The sequence below is a fragment of the Hetaerina americana genome, unplaced genomic scaffold, assembly GCF_022747635.1.
Source record: "Hetaerina americana unplaced genomic scaffold, ioHetAmer1.1.p SCAF_45, whole genome shotgun sequence".
Lineage (NCBI taxonomy): Eukaryota > Metazoa > Arthropoda > Insecta > Odonata > Calopterygidae > Hetaerina > Hetaerina americana.
This window is the reverse complement of record NW_027287041.1, coordinates 3,669,190-3,686,733: the sequence shown is the minus strand read 5'-3', so window position 1 is coordinate 3,686,733 and position 17,544 is coordinate 3,669,190. Positions and strand designations below refer to the sequence as shown.

General features: G+C 36.0%; 2 protein-coding genes across 2 annotated transcripts; both read right to left on the bottom strand.

Annotated features, from left to right (window-relative positions):
- Positions 1-1,868: 1,868 nt before the first annotated feature.
- Positions 1,869-4,499, bottom strand: LOC139693215 (zinc finger protein 98-like). The gene is made up of 2 exons (XM_071591319.1): positions 4,481-4,499; positions 1,869-3,062 (listed from the first exon to the last, which is right to left on the bottom strand). Exons 1-2 carry the CDS (start codon positions 4,497-4,499, stop codon positions 2,035-2,037), a joined length of 1,047 nt encoding a protein of 348 aa, XP_071447420.1. The 3' UTR covers positions 1,869-2,034.
- A 5,014-nt stretch (positions 4,500-9,513) lies between these two features.
- On the bottom strand, positions 9,514-13,879 carry LOC139693214 (uncharacterized). The gene is made up of 4 exons (XM_071591317.1): positions 13,671-13,879; positions 13,318-13,488; positions 11,159-11,383; positions 9,514-9,528 (listed from the first exon to the last, which is right to left on the bottom strand). Exons 1-4 carry the CDS (start codon positions 13,803-13,805, stop codon positions 9,514-9,516), a joined length of 546 nt encoding a protein of 181 aa, XP_071447418.1. The 5' UTR covers positions 13,806-13,879.
- Between the last annotated feature and the right edge of the window lie 3,665 nt (positions 13,880-17,544).

The following is a 17,544-nucleotide window of genomic DNA, read 5'->3' as shown; positions in this document are numbered from 1 at the left end:
GGGAGACAGGAAGCTAAACCACAACCTGTACATGTCTCACTGTTATCTGATGCAAGTGGGGAATGGAGAGTCAGAATGGGCAGTGTTAGGAAGAAGGATTTGGCATGGAATGTATCAATTTATCACCTGTGCTGCTCAGTGTATGATACGCTTAGATTGGAGTCTTTAGAAAAGTGAGTGTAGGGAAGGATGGAGGAGGTGAAGTGGACATAAAGGAAAACAAACAAGGGTGTGCAAAATGGTGAGGGGAGTTAGGATAATGAGGATAAATCGAAGGAAAGCAATAGAAATGCATTTTAATCCACGATATGTTTAATCAATATTTATTCTATAAAAATACATGTATTACAGTTCCTTGGTGCATTTAATATTATCACAGAACAGCCATTAGTACATGATTTATAGATACATTGTCATTAGAAATGACAGAATAAGGAAAATAAATAAATATAATTTTAACATTTAAAAATTAGCTACAATTCCTAGGAACATACTTGACTTTTGGTTTCAATCTATCCTCTGCATTTTAGTGAAGTACATTGGTATTCTGCATAGGCACTGTTTGTCCCAGAAGGAACTTAATGTGCATTGGTGGTCATATAGTTGTCAGTTAGAATCCAGTCATATCTATCTTGCAATTCCATGTGCCTTTTAAGGCTATTACTATAGGTGAATATCCTTAAACAAAGATTTGATTGATGAGGCCCTTCTCTGTGATTCAACAAGTCCTTCTTTAGTCAATAATAATACTTGTTCACAATTATGAGTATAATTATAGTATCTTAAAAGTGTGAGGTTATTTTTCTTGGGCATTATAAGAAATGCAATAGCTTTCTTTGTCCGTTTCCCATTGAGAAACCTATACTGAAATGGTGAACCATCATTTAATAATATTTATTCCCTTTATTAATGGTACATTCAGGCAATGTAATTACTGTCAGCTATAGGAGTTATCTCTATTGTACAATTACTGATTTCCAAAAATTTTCTATTGCTAGAATGGCATAAAAAAGTTTGGCAAAAAAGATTTTTTGTTTTAATACTCTTATTTTGAAATTTTTATCATCAGTCATTATTAAACTGTCGGGTGTTTATGCTTTGGATTAGTTTCCAGGTGAGATCAAGAAAGAGTTAGATGAAAACCCAATCACCAGTGATGCTGTTGACAGTACTGCTGTGGATATCTGAGATAACATTATTGTTGTCAGAGAAGATTCACACAACCATTGGTGCTCTTTTGCTCCAGAAATTGATGGCGCCTAAGTATTTAAAATGGTGGCACCAACATAAAGAACAGTGGAAATACTAATTGTGTTCTTCATTTAATGAATTGAAAATAAATATTATTTTTCACTAATTATTTTATTTTGTAATAGTGATACAGGAAACTAATTAAGGCTTCTTGAGAAGAGGAATTATGATAATAATATTCGAGTATATATTGCCAAGAGAAATGTATTTGTATATTTTACATGTGTATGGGCAGTTTTCATTGTTAAATTGACAACATACACAAATTTGCAGCGAAGCTTAACCAGACTATGGGAGCCTCACAGTTGATTAATGTAAAGGATATTGATAAAGAGATACCACACGAGTAATCATTTGACAGCAAATGCTATGATATACATATGAAGTACCGAGAATATTAGCATAGAAAAATTGTCAAATTATAATACTTATAATAAGAAATAGCTTTTGCTGTGATTAATACTATCATGGTACAGCTAATCATTCAAACAATGAATATGCATCCTTTTTTAATAAAAAAAGTTGTATTAACATAAGAATATATACTATGAAATATAACATTTTTTCATAAAACTTTAACAAGTAATATATTATAGCCCTTAGGCAGAGTGAGTGTATTGGTTGAGAAGAGTTTACTACTGTTTTAATCAATCCTTGTCATTCCAATGCATTTCAATGATATGTCACCTCAGGACTCTTTGGTAGATTGATGTGAATATGCAATGGTAGCAATGCAGTTGATTATTACCTGTGCATGTAGTTCCTTGTGTCTAATTTGCACTTTTAAGACCTTTCGCCAGAATGTGTCAGATAATGTCTCTCCAGATGATGTTTACGAATGAATGCCTTTGGGCACATTTCACATTTGTAAGATTTCTCACCAGTGTGAATCAACATGTGTGTTGTCAGAGCTCCATTTTGTACAAATGATTTTAAACACACTTGGCACTTGTACTTCCTTTCGCCAGTGTGCGTCCACAAGTGCTTCCTGAGATCACAATTTTGATAGAACGATTTAGGACAAATTTCACACTTGAAAGATTTCTCACCAGTGTGTGTCAGCATGTGTCGCCTCAGGCCTCCACTTAGCACAAAAGCTTTGGAGCACACCTTACACTTGTACTGTTTTTCACCAGTGTGCGTCCGTATGTGCATCTTTAGATCACGTTTCTGTGAGAAAGCTTTGAAACAGATTTCACATTGGTAAGACTTTTCACCAGTGTGTGTCAGCATGTGTACCTTTAGCGCTCCATTCTGTATGAATGCCCTGGAGCAGATCTCACACTTGAACTGCTTTTCTCCAGTATGTGTCAATATGTGTTTCTTCAGATTACCTACTTGGGAGAAAGCTTTAAGACATATCTTACATTCATGCGGCTTCTCACCAGTGTGTGTCAGCATGTGCCTACTTAATTTCGTCTTTTCCTTAAATGCTCTCCAGCAAACTTCACATTTAAATGACCTCTCCGGAGTGTGCGATGACAAGTGGATTCGGAGTTCACTCATATTCTCGAAGTGTATGGAGCACTGTTGGCATTGATACTCTTTTCCCAGGGCATGGACCAATTCCACATGCTCATGGAGATCACTTTTGCATTTGAATGCATCAGAGCAAACATTACATCCAAATTGCTTTTCTTTCTGAAGGTGCAAATGTATACCGTCAGCATCAACACAGTCACATTGTGTAAATACCTTGTGGCAAATCCGACACTTTTGCATGAAATTGCCTGCACTGACTTGTCCAAGACTACCTTCCTGCCCTGTGCCATATTCTCTCAGGCAAACTTCTTTCCATGTGCCATCATTATCTGAAAAAGTATGATCATAAATTTGGTTAGACCTGCAATGTAGAGCTTTGTGATTTTCAGGTTCTGTATATACAAATGAGTATGTGTGTATATTAATATGTACATATGTGTGTTTATATATATATATATATATATATATATATATATATATATATATATATATATATATATATATACATATATATAAACCATAAACACAGTAATCAGCCCAAAGGTTGGTTTAGTAGGTGATGGTAGAGTTCACCCTGTACTGAGCCTTATACAGCATGTGAAAATTCACACATTAGCAGGGTATTGAGGGGGGGCCAGTTCCTTAACCCTCTTAGTGCGGCGGGCCGATATATCGGCTTTCGTATCCCTGGCGAAAAGTGCGGCGGGCCGATATATCGGCTCTTGCATAGGCTTTTGTTTAAATTGCTGTAACTTATGGTTTTTTCTTTAATAATTTATGGTTTTTGTGCTATCGATAGGTTGAATTCCATAGAATTACGTAACTATTTTTTAAATTTTTTATTAGCAATTTTAAATGCTTTTAAAAAAGTATAATTCTTACCATAGTTTTTTGTTCAGTTTTGTACATGTCGGGAAGCTCTGCCTAATTGTTTGCTCATTTTTTTTTCTGAGTAGTCTTTTCACTATGAAAAGCCACTGAAAGGCTACTAATCTGTTTTCATCTGTAATCTCTTGAATGTGTTGTGGTGTCGTGGTGTTGATATATACCTGCTTATTCAGACTTTGTTGAGACGATGGAAATGAGAGCACTGCTTTGTAATCATTTTGGTTTCTCTTGCCGTCCATCGTATCTAATCAATTGCGCCCTGTGTAATGGATTATATTGTCAGCAGTTCTCTGTGAGTTTGAACTTAGTTTTTTTCTGCCTTTAGATTGTAAGCACATTGCCGCAGTCTCAAGGAAAGGGGAAAAGTCCTAATTTGACTCAGTGAGATCAGCCTTTTCAACAAAATCTAACTATGCAGAGGCTGACAAAAAAATTTGTAACTCACTGGTTTTTCTTTATTTATTTATAATATTTTCTACATGCCTTTCTGATTCTTTCTAATATTTAAATATCGTAGTTTAATTGAAAAATGTTTTTAAAAAAATATTAGTTTTGTGTCTAAAAATCGAAATATTATTGCTAAAGAAATATTATTCAAATTTATGATACTGTAATAATTACATTTATTATTCAGATGATGTAAATGTATTACATCATTATTTACTACAATATTATATTTTAAAATAAAAAAACTGCATATGGATAGCTAAACAAATAACTTCATAATGTTTTTTTTTCCTAAAGTGATACATTTTCTTAAATTACACTTCGCACTTCTCACTAGTACCCCTGAAATCCCCGCCGCACTAAGAGGGTTAATACACTTTGACAGTTATGGTTTCCCAGGAAGATCTGGTACCTGAAAAATCACATAGCATGAGTGAAGCCACAGGTGCCCAGAGTATCTTGCCTGGGAATCAAACCCAGGACCCTCTGGTCAGCAGTCTAATGCTCTACCTACTGGCCTACCGTGACCCACATATACTATGTATGAATGAATGTATAGTATGTATGAATATATATATATATATATATATATATATATATATATATATATATATATATATATATATTCATACATATATATTCATACATATATCATCCGTAAATACATAAACATTTATACATACATCAGAAAAATTTAATATTTTTGATGATTTGTTGCCCTTACCTTGTACCTGCAAGACTTCTCTTGAGTCTTCTTGTGGAGATACAACATCAAACTTTTCCTTATTGTGCACTTCCTCATTAGACAAGAAGTATAATTGTCTATTTTTAAAATGGTCCTGCAAGAAGAAAGATAAGCATCATCTTGTAAGAGCATATTAATACAAAACATCCAGCAAATAAATTTAATTTCCTATCTTCAAATCACTCTATTAATTTAATTAATCACCCTATTAGTCAAAGCTTTCAACTTCAACTGCTATAAGTGCATGGCATTATGATATCTAGGTAATTATAACAAATAAATAAACCAAGATGTCAGAGTAAAATTTAAGCTGCATATTATTTGATCCATATTTAAGCAAATAAATGGCGAAGAAGTGAACATGCTGCAGTTTGCAGAAAGCATCATAATGGTAGCAAGAGATGTAAGAAAACTTGAAAGCAAACCTGAATCCTAATGACCAAGTACTTTGGGAATACAATATGAGTTTGAACAAGAAGAACATCCCAAAATGTTTGCTGAGGGGAGAAGCTAAATGCAGATATCACAATTTGAGGAGTGAAAACAGAGCAAGTGCAATCCTACTTCAAGTAAAGAATAGCCCAAACAAAAGATGCATTTATTGAAACGAAGGAATTAAGTCACAAAATGCAGTGTGTGGGAAATTATCCAAGAATGCACATGTAGAAAGGGTCAGTATGCTTACATAGGTTACTTAACTACAGACTCCGATTCTGAAGAAAATATGATGCAACCTGCAATCAAAGTGATGTCACTATTTTCTGAAATTTGATCATATCCTTACCAATTCCTACTTATCCATATGCATTTGCATTTATATATATGCATATATATGTATGTGTGCCTAAACATACATTTAACCTAACCATAAGTCTAACCAATTTGAATTATAATGTATAAATTTCAGCACTAGTGGAAACAGACAAAAACACAGAAACAAAAAAGAGGGATGGTAGAAAATGCAGCTTGAAGATATCGAAAGTGGAAGAGTGAAATTGGTGCACTGTACAGCAAAGTTAAATCATTATTAGGAAGTAGGAATGGAAGACCTATGCTAACAGTTAGAGATAAGGCAGGTAAGGTAATAGTTGACGCAGGAAAGATACAAGAGAGATGGAAGGAGTACATAGAAGAACTTTATAATAAAGAACTTAGACCAACAAAATGAGACATGCAAAAAGAATATGACGTAGAGGAAGACAGCTTAGGTCCAGGCATACTTGACGATGAGATAAGAAGGTCATTAAGGGAGATGAAACTAAATAAGGCCGTGGTGGATAAGGTAGAGGATAACATTCCTGCAGAACTACTGAAATGTTTAGGAAAATGTGGGAGGAAGAGGCTATATGAGCTGATATGTAGTATTTATGAGGAAGGAATCTGGAAGAAAGACTTTGTGAGATCATTTTAAGTTCCTATTCCAAACAAGTTAAAGCTACATCATGTGAGGACTTCAGGACAATAAGTTTCATATCCTACAGTTTTTCTAAGGATCATAAACAAAAGGATAGAGAGTGGGGCAAATGATTACTTAGGGGATGACCAGTTTGGGTTCATAATGGAAAGAGGTACATATGATGCCATTGCAGAAAGAGATTATTAATCCAGAGGAATACAGAATACACAAGGAGGTATTTGCCTGTTTTGTAGATTTCAAAGAGCATTTAATAGAGTGAATTGAGAAAAACTAATGAGTAGGAATAGATTGCATGGAAAGTAGGCTAATCTTATCAACCTGTACATGTCTCAGACTGTATAGGTGCAAGTTGAGAATGGGGAGTCCAGATGGGTAGTGTTAGGAAGAAATGTAAGGCAGGGTTGACCATTATCATAATTGCTGTTCAACCTGTATGTAGAGAAAATAATTAAAGAGGCATTATGGGAAGAACTGGAGGTAGGAATGAAAGTGGGCAGGATATTCGTAAAATCAGTTAGGCTTGCTGATGACCAATCTTTTGCTCATCAGTCAGCCAATGGCTTGCAAGTATTCTCCCTTTGAATGACACTGGAATGAAAGTTCTACAGGGTCTCACCCAAAAAATGGTAGGATTGATTTTTTCTGGCACAAACAGAGCGGTGGAAGGGGGGTCTGCCTGGCAGGGTAAGGTGGAGGGGGCTCTTAGCGAAAGACCAACATTAACCTCAGCTGCCTGCTGGCTGTCATTGAGTGAGGACACCGTTTTTAGTGAAGCAAATTTTTTGTCTGCATCGAAAAACAAAATGAATCTGAAATTAGAGCATTGTTATTCCGTGAAGTTTTGCGCAAAACTCAGGAAGATGGCAACTGAGACCCTCGATATGATCAAGCAGGCTTATGGGGACACTGCCTTAAGCCATTCCACAGTATTTGAGTGGAACAAGTTGTTTAAAGAAGGTAGGGAGCTCATTGAAGACAACCATCGCTCCGGACGGCAAGAACTGACACGAATGTGGACAGAGTGAGGACACTGCTGAACACAGACCCACGCTTAACCAGTGAAGAAATTGCAGACCAGTTGGGTCTGTCTGCATCCAATGTCCAATGCATTATTTCACAGGATTTGGCCATGCACAAGGTGTGCGCCAAGATGGTGCCGAAATTTCTGCCATGGCACGTCATCGTCAGACAGCTCCTGGCCAAATATGGTGTTACCACATTGCCGCACCCACCCTATTCTCCCGATCTGGCACAATCTGACTTCTTCTTTCCTAGATGAAGAGACAGCTCTAGGGATGATGTTTTGACTCGATAAAGGCCGTTCAAGAGGCTTCGACGAGGGTCATCAAAGGCATCCCCAAAGAAAATTTCCAGCAGGCATATGGGGATTGGAAGCAACATTATACTAAGTGTGTAGCAGCTCAAGGAGCATACTTAAAAGATTATTAAGTCCATGTAAGTATAATGTCAATAAAATTCTTGTAAAAAAATTAGTCCTACTACTTTTGGGTTCGACCCTGTAAGTTAAATTATATTATAGTCATGAAAATGAACACTCACCAAATTCCTTGCTTCATCATTGCCAGACCAATGACTGTTACCTTCTTCTATTGATGAGTCAATATCCTTTTCCAGAGCACCAGAGCATTGATTTGCAGTATTAATTTCCTCTTTGAAAATGATCATGTCATCTTGGACATCAACAGTACCACTGTCAATAGCATCACTATCATTTTCATCCTCATGAATCTCTTTCTTCAACTCACTGGGAAACTAATTCAAAAAATTCACAAATTACAATTTAATAATGGCAAATGAAAAACATTTCAAAAGAAAACTTGAGGGAAATTATATCTTTTAAGCTAAACAAAAACTACCAGCAGTAAAAAACCTTATTACTTTACGACATAATAATAGAAACATTTCGATACAGCACTTTTTAAGACTGCTATGCATAATAGCTCAATTCTTTCACCCGGATGTTTACTTTATTATAGTTATTAGCAGCCATCCAATTCATCATACTACCCATTGTATAACTTTTAACCATCTCTGTTCTTGCTGTTCGCAGCAAATTATCAAAAGAATCCATGGCACTACTCAAAACCCACACTTTGGCTGATGTAGAGGGCAGTTTAATAAGTACCCATGTTACAAATGAAGAAACCATTTTTTCCAAAATATTTTTTTTATTTTTCAACATAGTCCCCATTTAGAAAGATAGACTTCTCCCAACATTCCCACCATTTTTTCAAATTCATTACAAAAAAATTGAATTGGTCGTACTCTAAATATGTCCCTGTCTTGGCAATAACTTCATCATTTGAGCTAAATATTTTTTTTCATGAGCCATTTCTTCATGTTAGGGAATAAGAAAAAGTCGCAGGGAGCCAGATCGGGGGAATACGGAGGGTGCGGGAGCAATTCATAATGTAGTTCATGCAGTTCACAAGTCACAGGCAGCCAGATTGGGAGAATACGGGGGGTGCGGCAGCAATTCATAACGTAGTTCATGCAGTTTGGCAGTGACAAATCCAGATCAGCTTTTTGTCTACTCTGAGCAATCGCAGCACCCATTGGTTGAGACAATTTTTTCATCGCCAACTTATCATGTAAAATATTAATTGCCATTCTGATCGACACACCCATGGCCTCTGCTCCCTTTCGCACTTTTGTTCATAGACCAGTGAGAATCATGGCAGGGACTTTTTGAATGATTTCCTTAATAACCATGTCTGCCAGGTGTCTTGGTCGCTCCTCATCATAAACAGATGTTTGCCCACTTTTAAATTCATTGAAACAATATCTAACTGTGGTAATAGATGGCAAAATGTCCCTATAAACAGCATCTAACTTTCCTTTTATCTCCTTGCATTTCTTCTCATCCAAAAACACAAAAAGCAAATTACTGAACGATACTTCTCTTTTTCTATTTTAGCAAAAATCATGAAACATGTCTCACTCAAATGGCTGCCTAATCCAAACTAACCTTTAAATCAGTCCAAAATTTGTTTCATTGTCATTTGATAGATGGCAGCACACGATGATAACATAAACTTCCCTCAGGAATGCCCCTTTGTCGTCAAACAAGGGTATTTATTGAACTGCCATATCCATTCCTGGCCTCTCTAAACCTTTGTCATGGCTCAGGAAATGACTCTTCACCTTATTAACCGTAAACAGTAATTAACAGGAATGTCAGTTTGGTAATTCATGATAGTTCATCCAATAGTAATGTGCTAGCCATGGGATCCTAGATTGACATCTGGTATCCTGTCATGGATCAGACAACCTTATCCTTATGGGTTAAGAGCATAAAGACAAAAAAAAGTGATGACTGAGCACTAGACCCATGCACAAAAATTGCAAAATAACGGGAAAGTTCAGAAGGTAAATTTTATCATCGTGTGCTGCCATCCATCAACCAATGGTGAAACAAATTTCAGACCGATTTGAAGGTTAGTTTGTATTTGTCAGCCATTTGAGTGAGATATTTTTTGTGATTTTCGTTAAGATGGAAAAAGAGCAGTATTATTCGGCAATTTGCTTTTTGTGTTTTTGGATGGGAAGAAATGAGAGGAGATGAAAGCAAAGTTGGATGCTGTTGGATGGGGACACTTTGCGCCATCTATGACCACAGTTAGATATTGGTTCAATGAATTTAAACATGGGTGAACATCTGTTTTTGAAGAGGAGCGACCAGGACACCCAGCAGATGTGATTACCGAGGAAATCATTCATAATGTCCATGCCATGATTCTCGCTGATTAACGAACAAAAGTGAGCAACATAGCAGAGGCCGTGGGTGTTTTCACCAGAATGGCAATTAATATTTGACATGATAAGTTGGCAATGAAAAAATTGTTGGTTTAATGGGTGCCGCGATTGCTCACGGTAAATAAAAAGCTGATCCAGAGTTGTCGCTACCAAACTGCATGAACTACATTACGAATTGCTGCTGCACTCCCCCGTATTCCCCCGATCTGGCTCCCTGAGACTTTTCTTACTCCCTAACATTAAGAAATGGCTCACGGGAAAAAATTTAGTTCAAACAAGGAAGTTATCGCCAGGACAGGCATATTTTGGAATGTTTGACAAATCCTATTTTTGGCGGGGTTAAAAATATTGGCTGGAACGTTGGGAGAAATGTATTTTACTAAAAGGGGATTATTAATAAATGAAAAAGAAACAATGTTCCAATCCACCACTTTATTACAGGTACGACTAGTTTCGACGCTACGGCGTGAGTGAGTGGGGGGGAACGCTTTTCCTGGTATTTCCTACCCTCTCCCACATTCTTTCGTACCTACCCCCATACTCCCCTCCCCACCCCCTCTTCCCACAACTCCCCCACCCTTTCTAAAAGAGGGTATATATACAATGATTGTGACTTTAAACTTTTTACCTGAGGATGACGCCGTAGCGTCGAAACTAGTCGTACCTGTAATAAAGAGGTGGATTGGAACAGTGTTTCTTTTTCATTTATTAAAATGAACTTCCACAAAGTTGAGGCTGAAACTATTGAAAAGGGGATTATGATGAAAAATAAAAAAAATGTTTTTAAAAAAATGGTTTCTTCATTTCTAACACTAGTACTTATTGAACGCCCTCGTTGACCTGCCTATTGATAGGATATTATCAATAGAAATAAAGAGAACCGACAGACTTGTTCATTTTTCAGGTCTACATACCAATTATAATGATTGATGGAAGCAATTGAAATCTTCTAATCACTACTGCAAACAGAGGAATAAGATCTACTGTCCCTAACAGTCACGTGAGATTAAGAGGAATGGATGGATAACAACTACAAAGTGCAAAACTCAATCTAAGTGTTTCAACTCAAACAGCAAAGTTTTACTTTGAATGACACTAGTTTCAAAGCATAGATGGTTAAATTTGGACAGGACATGAAAATGCACACTCACCAAATTCCCACCTACATCACTGCCAGACCAATGACTGTCATCTTCTTGTATTGATGCGACCATTGGCAAATCTACATCCTTTTCATGAGCCACAGAGCATCCACTGGCAGTGTCAATCTCCTCTCTGACAAAGACCATGTCATCCTGGACATCCACATTGCTAATGTCAACAGAGTCACTGGTGATTGGGTTGTCATCAACCTCTTTCTTGATCTCTCTAGGAAACTAATGCAAAGCATATATACCTTACAATTTAATAATGGCAGATGATAAACATTTATAAATAAGAACATCAGGGCAATAAAACTTTAGAGCAAAATGAAAACTATGGTAGCATCAATAAAACTAATCACTCTGAGACACTATTTTGAAAAACTTCAGAAAATAGCATTTGTTATGACTGCAATGCATAATTGTTTAAATCACCTATATCTTTACTTTATTGTAATAATTAGCGGCCATTGAATTTATCAGAGTTCTCATTGTAGCTCTGTCAACCGCCTCAACTGTTCCTGTTAGAACTGAATGATCAACAAATCCCCCGGTACCACTCAACGCCCATACTTTGCATGATGGCCCATCAACCACATTGTATTCTGGCATCTCCACATCCTTGTTGTCATAGCTCAGGATATTACTCTCCTAATAAACCATAGACACAGCAATCAACAGGAACTTTGGTTCAGTAGTAAATAACTGTGTTTACCCAATGCTATTCCCCACATGGTATTACATAAAATACACCCTTTAAAAGGGTATTAATAATTAGGAGGTCAAATTCTTTCCATATGCCACCTATGGTTTCCCAGGGTGACATCTAGGATCCTTTGAAGGATCAGAAAACTTAGGTGAATGTAAGAGGGTGACCTATAGGTATGCAAAAGGAATCAAAACCAGGTCTCCCACTTGGTAGTCTAATCTCTGTCCCTGACTATCACATCTCCATCTGCTATTTATAGTTCCTGTAAATCCAATTCAGATTGGAAAGAAACATTCTGCATGGATAACATTTTGTTTAACCAATAAATATCTTAAATAATTCATTACAAAATGTTAATATGAGGATAAGTTTTAGATGGTCCCTGGCACTACAAAATACTGAGCCACTAAACCCTAAATTCTCATGACACTAAATATCAGGGTGGCCATTATAGAATGAAAATTTCAATAACAGTATATTTAATATAGCCCTATCCACTGATAGAATATTATCGGTATGAGTACATACAGAGCTGACAAAATTGATGATTGCACTGGCCCAATTGCTACTGAGCTATCATAAGGTAGGATGTACCATCAATCCTATCCAGTAGGATGTACAATCAATAGGATGTACCATCAGTTATATGACATAATAGGGCATGTGTTACTGCAGGGAAACATTTGATAGTGATTAGGAATTCGAAAGTGATCAGAGGCAAATGAAGAGATGGTGATGAGGTGGGGCACTAAGGCTTAGGTACAAGGAATGACCGTGGAGAGAAAGCAGTTAAATTGTACAGGAGAGGGAGAGGGGTTATTCATCACCAAATCTTGGTTTAAACACCACAAAAGAAGTAGGTTTGCAGAGAAAATGCCCGATTACTCAGAGGGTATCAGTTAGATCATTAATAATGGTTAGGCAAACATTTAGGAACAGCATGATTCACTTGTAAACACAGGATTATGTAAAGTAAGGATGAAGAGTTCAATAATAAACTGGCCTAAATAAAATTTAGATAAAAAGAACCACTTTAATGATGTAGTGTGAGAATATGAAAAGCCTAAAGAGAAGTGGTGAAATTTGGAAAAATCTCTGTCAAGATGTAAGAGGGGAAAAAAGTTGGTTGAATTATTCATTCGAAGTTTATTGCACAGTGTGATAAATGATTTTTGTCGTTCACTCTATTAAGGGACTGCATTTTCAAAACTTTTTAAAATAAACCAAATTTTCTCTCGCGATAAATTATCAAAGAATTTAAACTAAAATGATTTCATATTTCCCTTCTGAAGGTGTTAGTTATTTCGCCATACTTTAAAATAACTGCCACCGATCATAATTATCGTAATGGCGAAAGAATGTTAGCTACAAATTAATCAAAGAAAATGCAACAAGCTATTCCTTTTGCCCAAAGATATCATCGCCGCCGACATAGTTCAATTTAATAAATACAACTGACCTCCTCTCGGTGGGTTATCCCGTCTTTCGTTGCAGAATTGCAGCCCTTCTGGATACGATCATAGAATACAGACAAACACTCGGAACATCGACGCTTAAAAAGCCGGAATTCCGTAAGCTTCTCCATGCAGTTAGAACACACCAACCAGGGATAATGTGCATCCTCCACAACCTAATAGTATATTTCATGAACACATATTAACAACAAAATACACCAAACTCCTTCTACTCATTTATCAATGTATATTTTGACAGCAATGTACGTAATATATAAACCAACTACCCAGTCATTTAACCGAAGATTTCATACAAACATAATTTCTAAAACACGTAACACAGACAAATTAAACTTACTTTAACATCTATTAAATCCTCTATAGTCTTTTCCAGCATGAATTGTAATTTACTATTCTCGCCGAAAACATTCATCAACAGTCCGCGACTGTCTAAACAGAATCTACAGACTTCAAATTCGGCTTTATCGCACATTCTGAAGGTTTTAACGTAATCCGAATGATTTACTGGAAAACCTAACGTTTAAAGTATCACGGCAATAGTCTCAACTTGAAGTAGTATTAATGTTTCTGACACCTATAATAACCCAATTTACAGTGGGGCACTTGCATTTCGATCTTCATCTGTTTTTTTCTTTTGAGAAGGTCTGTTTTTATTCAATGGATTGATATGGAAAGAGACGATCTTAATGTGGGTCACACAACTTTAACAAAATTTGAGCACATTTCATCGGATTGATTACATTAAATCAAGTAATTAGGTCAATAAATATCGCAATTAGTTTTTTTCTGGGGAGTAAATGAGCTGATGGAGTGTTACAATCATCGTTTAATATTTATATGACATTAGGAAAGAAAACAATCAATTCGTCAATGACCTGTTCAATAGTTCCGAAGATTCGGATCAAAAGATTCATAATTGCATTGCTTACGATTGAAGAATTTACGTATTTTCCCATCGATAACGCGCACCCAATGCATAACGCGCATCTAGAACTTAGTGGATATCATGAATTTGTTTAGATACCGCGCGCCCTTTTTCTCATGGATTTTATGAGATGAAATAACTGTAACAGTAGCAGATGTGTATAAAATGGAATGCAATTAGAAAGGCAAGCTTCCAGACTTATTTATTATCGCGAGACTCTTTAAATTATTGTGTACATTGGTCTGTGTATCTTTGGCTTTCTTCAAATTTCACTACATAACGCGCATCATCGTAATTTTTATCGATCGTATGAATATTTTTGTACATGTAACGCGCACGTTATGGATGGAAAAATACGGAATACTATGGAATGTATGCATGGATTAGCTGTCGTCGCCATAGATTAACGTAAAAATGTTATAAGTTCTACCATGCCGTTTTTCCATTCCCTTCCTTTCTCATTACACGTCAAAAATAATTCTTCGAACGTTGACGTGGTCCCGTCGTTTTTAAATTCGATATATGTGCTTACTTGTGTGATAAAAATTTGCACTTTTCCACAGATTTATTGTAACGTCCACCGCGTTTCAGTTTATCGAACCATCATGAGGTACAAGATATGATACATCATATTTATACTCATTTGAGGAAGTGGAGGGGGTGAAATAGAGAGAGGTAGGCGGGGACAAAGAGGGTCATTTCGGAAAAGAAAACACACCGTTCCTCAACATACAATCCAACACTCGACCCAGGCCTCTACCTGCAAAGTCATTATCTCGGTAGGTCGAAACCTAGGTCGGGAATAACAAATTATACTATGCGGAAGAACAAAGGATCCTCCTTTCCCATATGAATCAAAGTGATGCCTAAAACCATACCATTGTGTTCATTATTTGAGAGGAAGGGAGCAGGTAATTTGTGTCCTTTCTTTTCCTTATTTCCCCTCTTTATCCAAGCCTTTCTTACTCCTCACTCATTTCTCTACCCCCTCTTCCTCAAACGGCAATAAATATAATGTATCACATGTTAAATCTGGTCTTTTACCTGATGATGGTTCGATGAACGGAAACGCAGGCTACATTAAAAATAAACCTGTGGAAAAGTGCAAATTTCTTTCTAATATTGATGAACTTTCACTTCATCTTGGCTTAATCTTTTGAATACATGCACAGAAATCTATTCGAATGCCTTTGAATGATTTAAAGTTAACCTTAATCATTTAATTATTCATAGGTAAACCTATTAACCTTCATATGGCTATGACCATAAGGGCTTATGTAAATTATATGACTTCTTAGGTCCCTATCACAGTGTCCAGCTTATGAAAAGAATCTCATTTTATGAAATGTTTGGCTATCAAAAAATAAATGTAGATGAAACCTTGAAGTAGTCGAAAGCATTATATTGATGAAGGAATCAAGGAGGAAATATATTAATTCTTCTGAAGACCATTGATTGTGATATCGTTAATTTGAAGATTAGCAACTAGGACATAGCAGCTTTCATAGTTATAAAAAATAACTAATTATGAACTGTCAACCTATCATCGTGTAATTAAACTGCTGAATCCTAAATATTAGAGCACCTTTCAAGAGAAGATAGATGCTTAGGCCAATTAGGTCATGCAGGCAAAATATCTGAAAACCAACATCTTACACTTACTCCCAAGAGTAATTTTTTTCCCTTGGACACGGGTTGTTCAATGAGTCCTTGGATCAAGAAGTTTTTTGGGTGGATTTTCCATGTTATTCAATTGATAAAAATCACCGAAATTCAGGAAGTTTGATTTTGCAAGGGAAAGATATTACATTAATTAGGGCACTAAAAAAGAGGCTAATAGAAACACTGCTTACAAAGATTCATCGTCATTTAAAAGGCTGTTTATAGCAACAATCCTGTTGATAGGTCTACTGTGAATAGATGGGAAGTCAAATATTATAATTGCAAACCTGGAAAAGCCTTAATTGTTGATTGAACATGCAGCAGACATGTCGGATCACTGCAACAGACAATAAACATCATAAACTCTGATATTTTATTCAAAATTAGCAGCAAATCACTCAAAAGCGTATTGCAAACCATATTTGAATATCCCATGCGGAGCGTGTCGGCTTCATTATTGAACATTTGGGATATCATACAATCTGCGCACAATGGGGACCACACCTTCTCACAGACAAGAACAAAAAAACCATCCTTATTCCCTCAATCTTGCACAATGAGATTTTAATTTTTTGCCTCAATTTAAGAGACACTTCAAGGGTTATCATTATATCTCAGACGATGAAGTCAATACAAAAGTTCAATAACAGCACACTGTTTTAACTCATATTGACATAGCACACTAGAACAAGTCTTCACACTTCCACTTCTCAAAATGCACTGGATGAATATAACGACCACAAACCTGCACGTGCTTATTGATGGGGAATGTTACTTCCACATGCCATGAAGAGTGCTTCTGTAGGTCATTTTGTTTATGGTCTACAAGCATGTATGCATTACTTTTCAGCCTACTCCTATAGAAATAAATTCTGTCGTGCAGTGACAATATTCTTTGTTTAATAAGGCTTAATGCTAACCAAAATTCATTCAAGGTTTGTCAAAATTTATAGTCTTCTCATTCCATTGACACCACGAAGTAATGCGCAGAGGAGTTTTAAATATGACCCTGAAAGCCTCATAGTTGATTAAGTTGACGTTAAGTGTAATCATCCTATAAATATTTGACATTGTGCACAATATGTAGTCAAGAGATTAGTTTTCCAAGGTTTGTAAAATTGCTATTTAAGGATGAAGAGATGTAGTTTCAATAGCTCTAATAAAATATTATCATTATGGAGAATCAGTTCATTTGTCTATAAAGTGATGACAACAGATCAATAACAGCTTCTTGACACAGTGATGGCATTGATCAGAATAGCTTTTCAGCATCAATTAACCGTGTTTTCATCAAATCAATTGATTGCTGATTTCCACCATGTCCTGTCAGCATCAAAACTAATGAAAATTCAGAGAATAATTTAAACAAATGCATCCTCATCTTCAGGGAAATGAATATTTTGGGGTAATGTTTTATGAAAACTGAATACAATTCTTAATTGTTTATTAAATGAACAAGGTAATATTGATGAATGAATTTCATACAACCTTACAAAATAATGGTAACTTATTTAGTAATATTCAATGTGAACAAACGTTTTTTTAGCCATAACAGATATTATGAAACAATAGCAATACATTTTCATGTAACATCTTCTCATGAAATCATTATATTAACATTACA

Bases quoted from the DNA above. Each gene is read 5' to 3' on its own strand.
- LOC139693214 (XM_071591317.1), bottom strand. From the start codon at position 13,805: ATGTGCGATAAAGCCGAATTTGAAGTCTGTAGATTCTGTTTAGACAGT. The intron at 13,489-13,670 runs GTAAGTTTAATT...ATATACTATTAG, and splicing joins AGGATTTAATAGATGTTAAA to GTTGTGGAGGATGCACATTA. The intron at 11,384-13,317 runs GTCAGTTGTATT...GCTTTGCATTAG, and splicing joins GGATAACCCACCGAGAGGAG to TTTCCTAGAGAGATCAAGAA.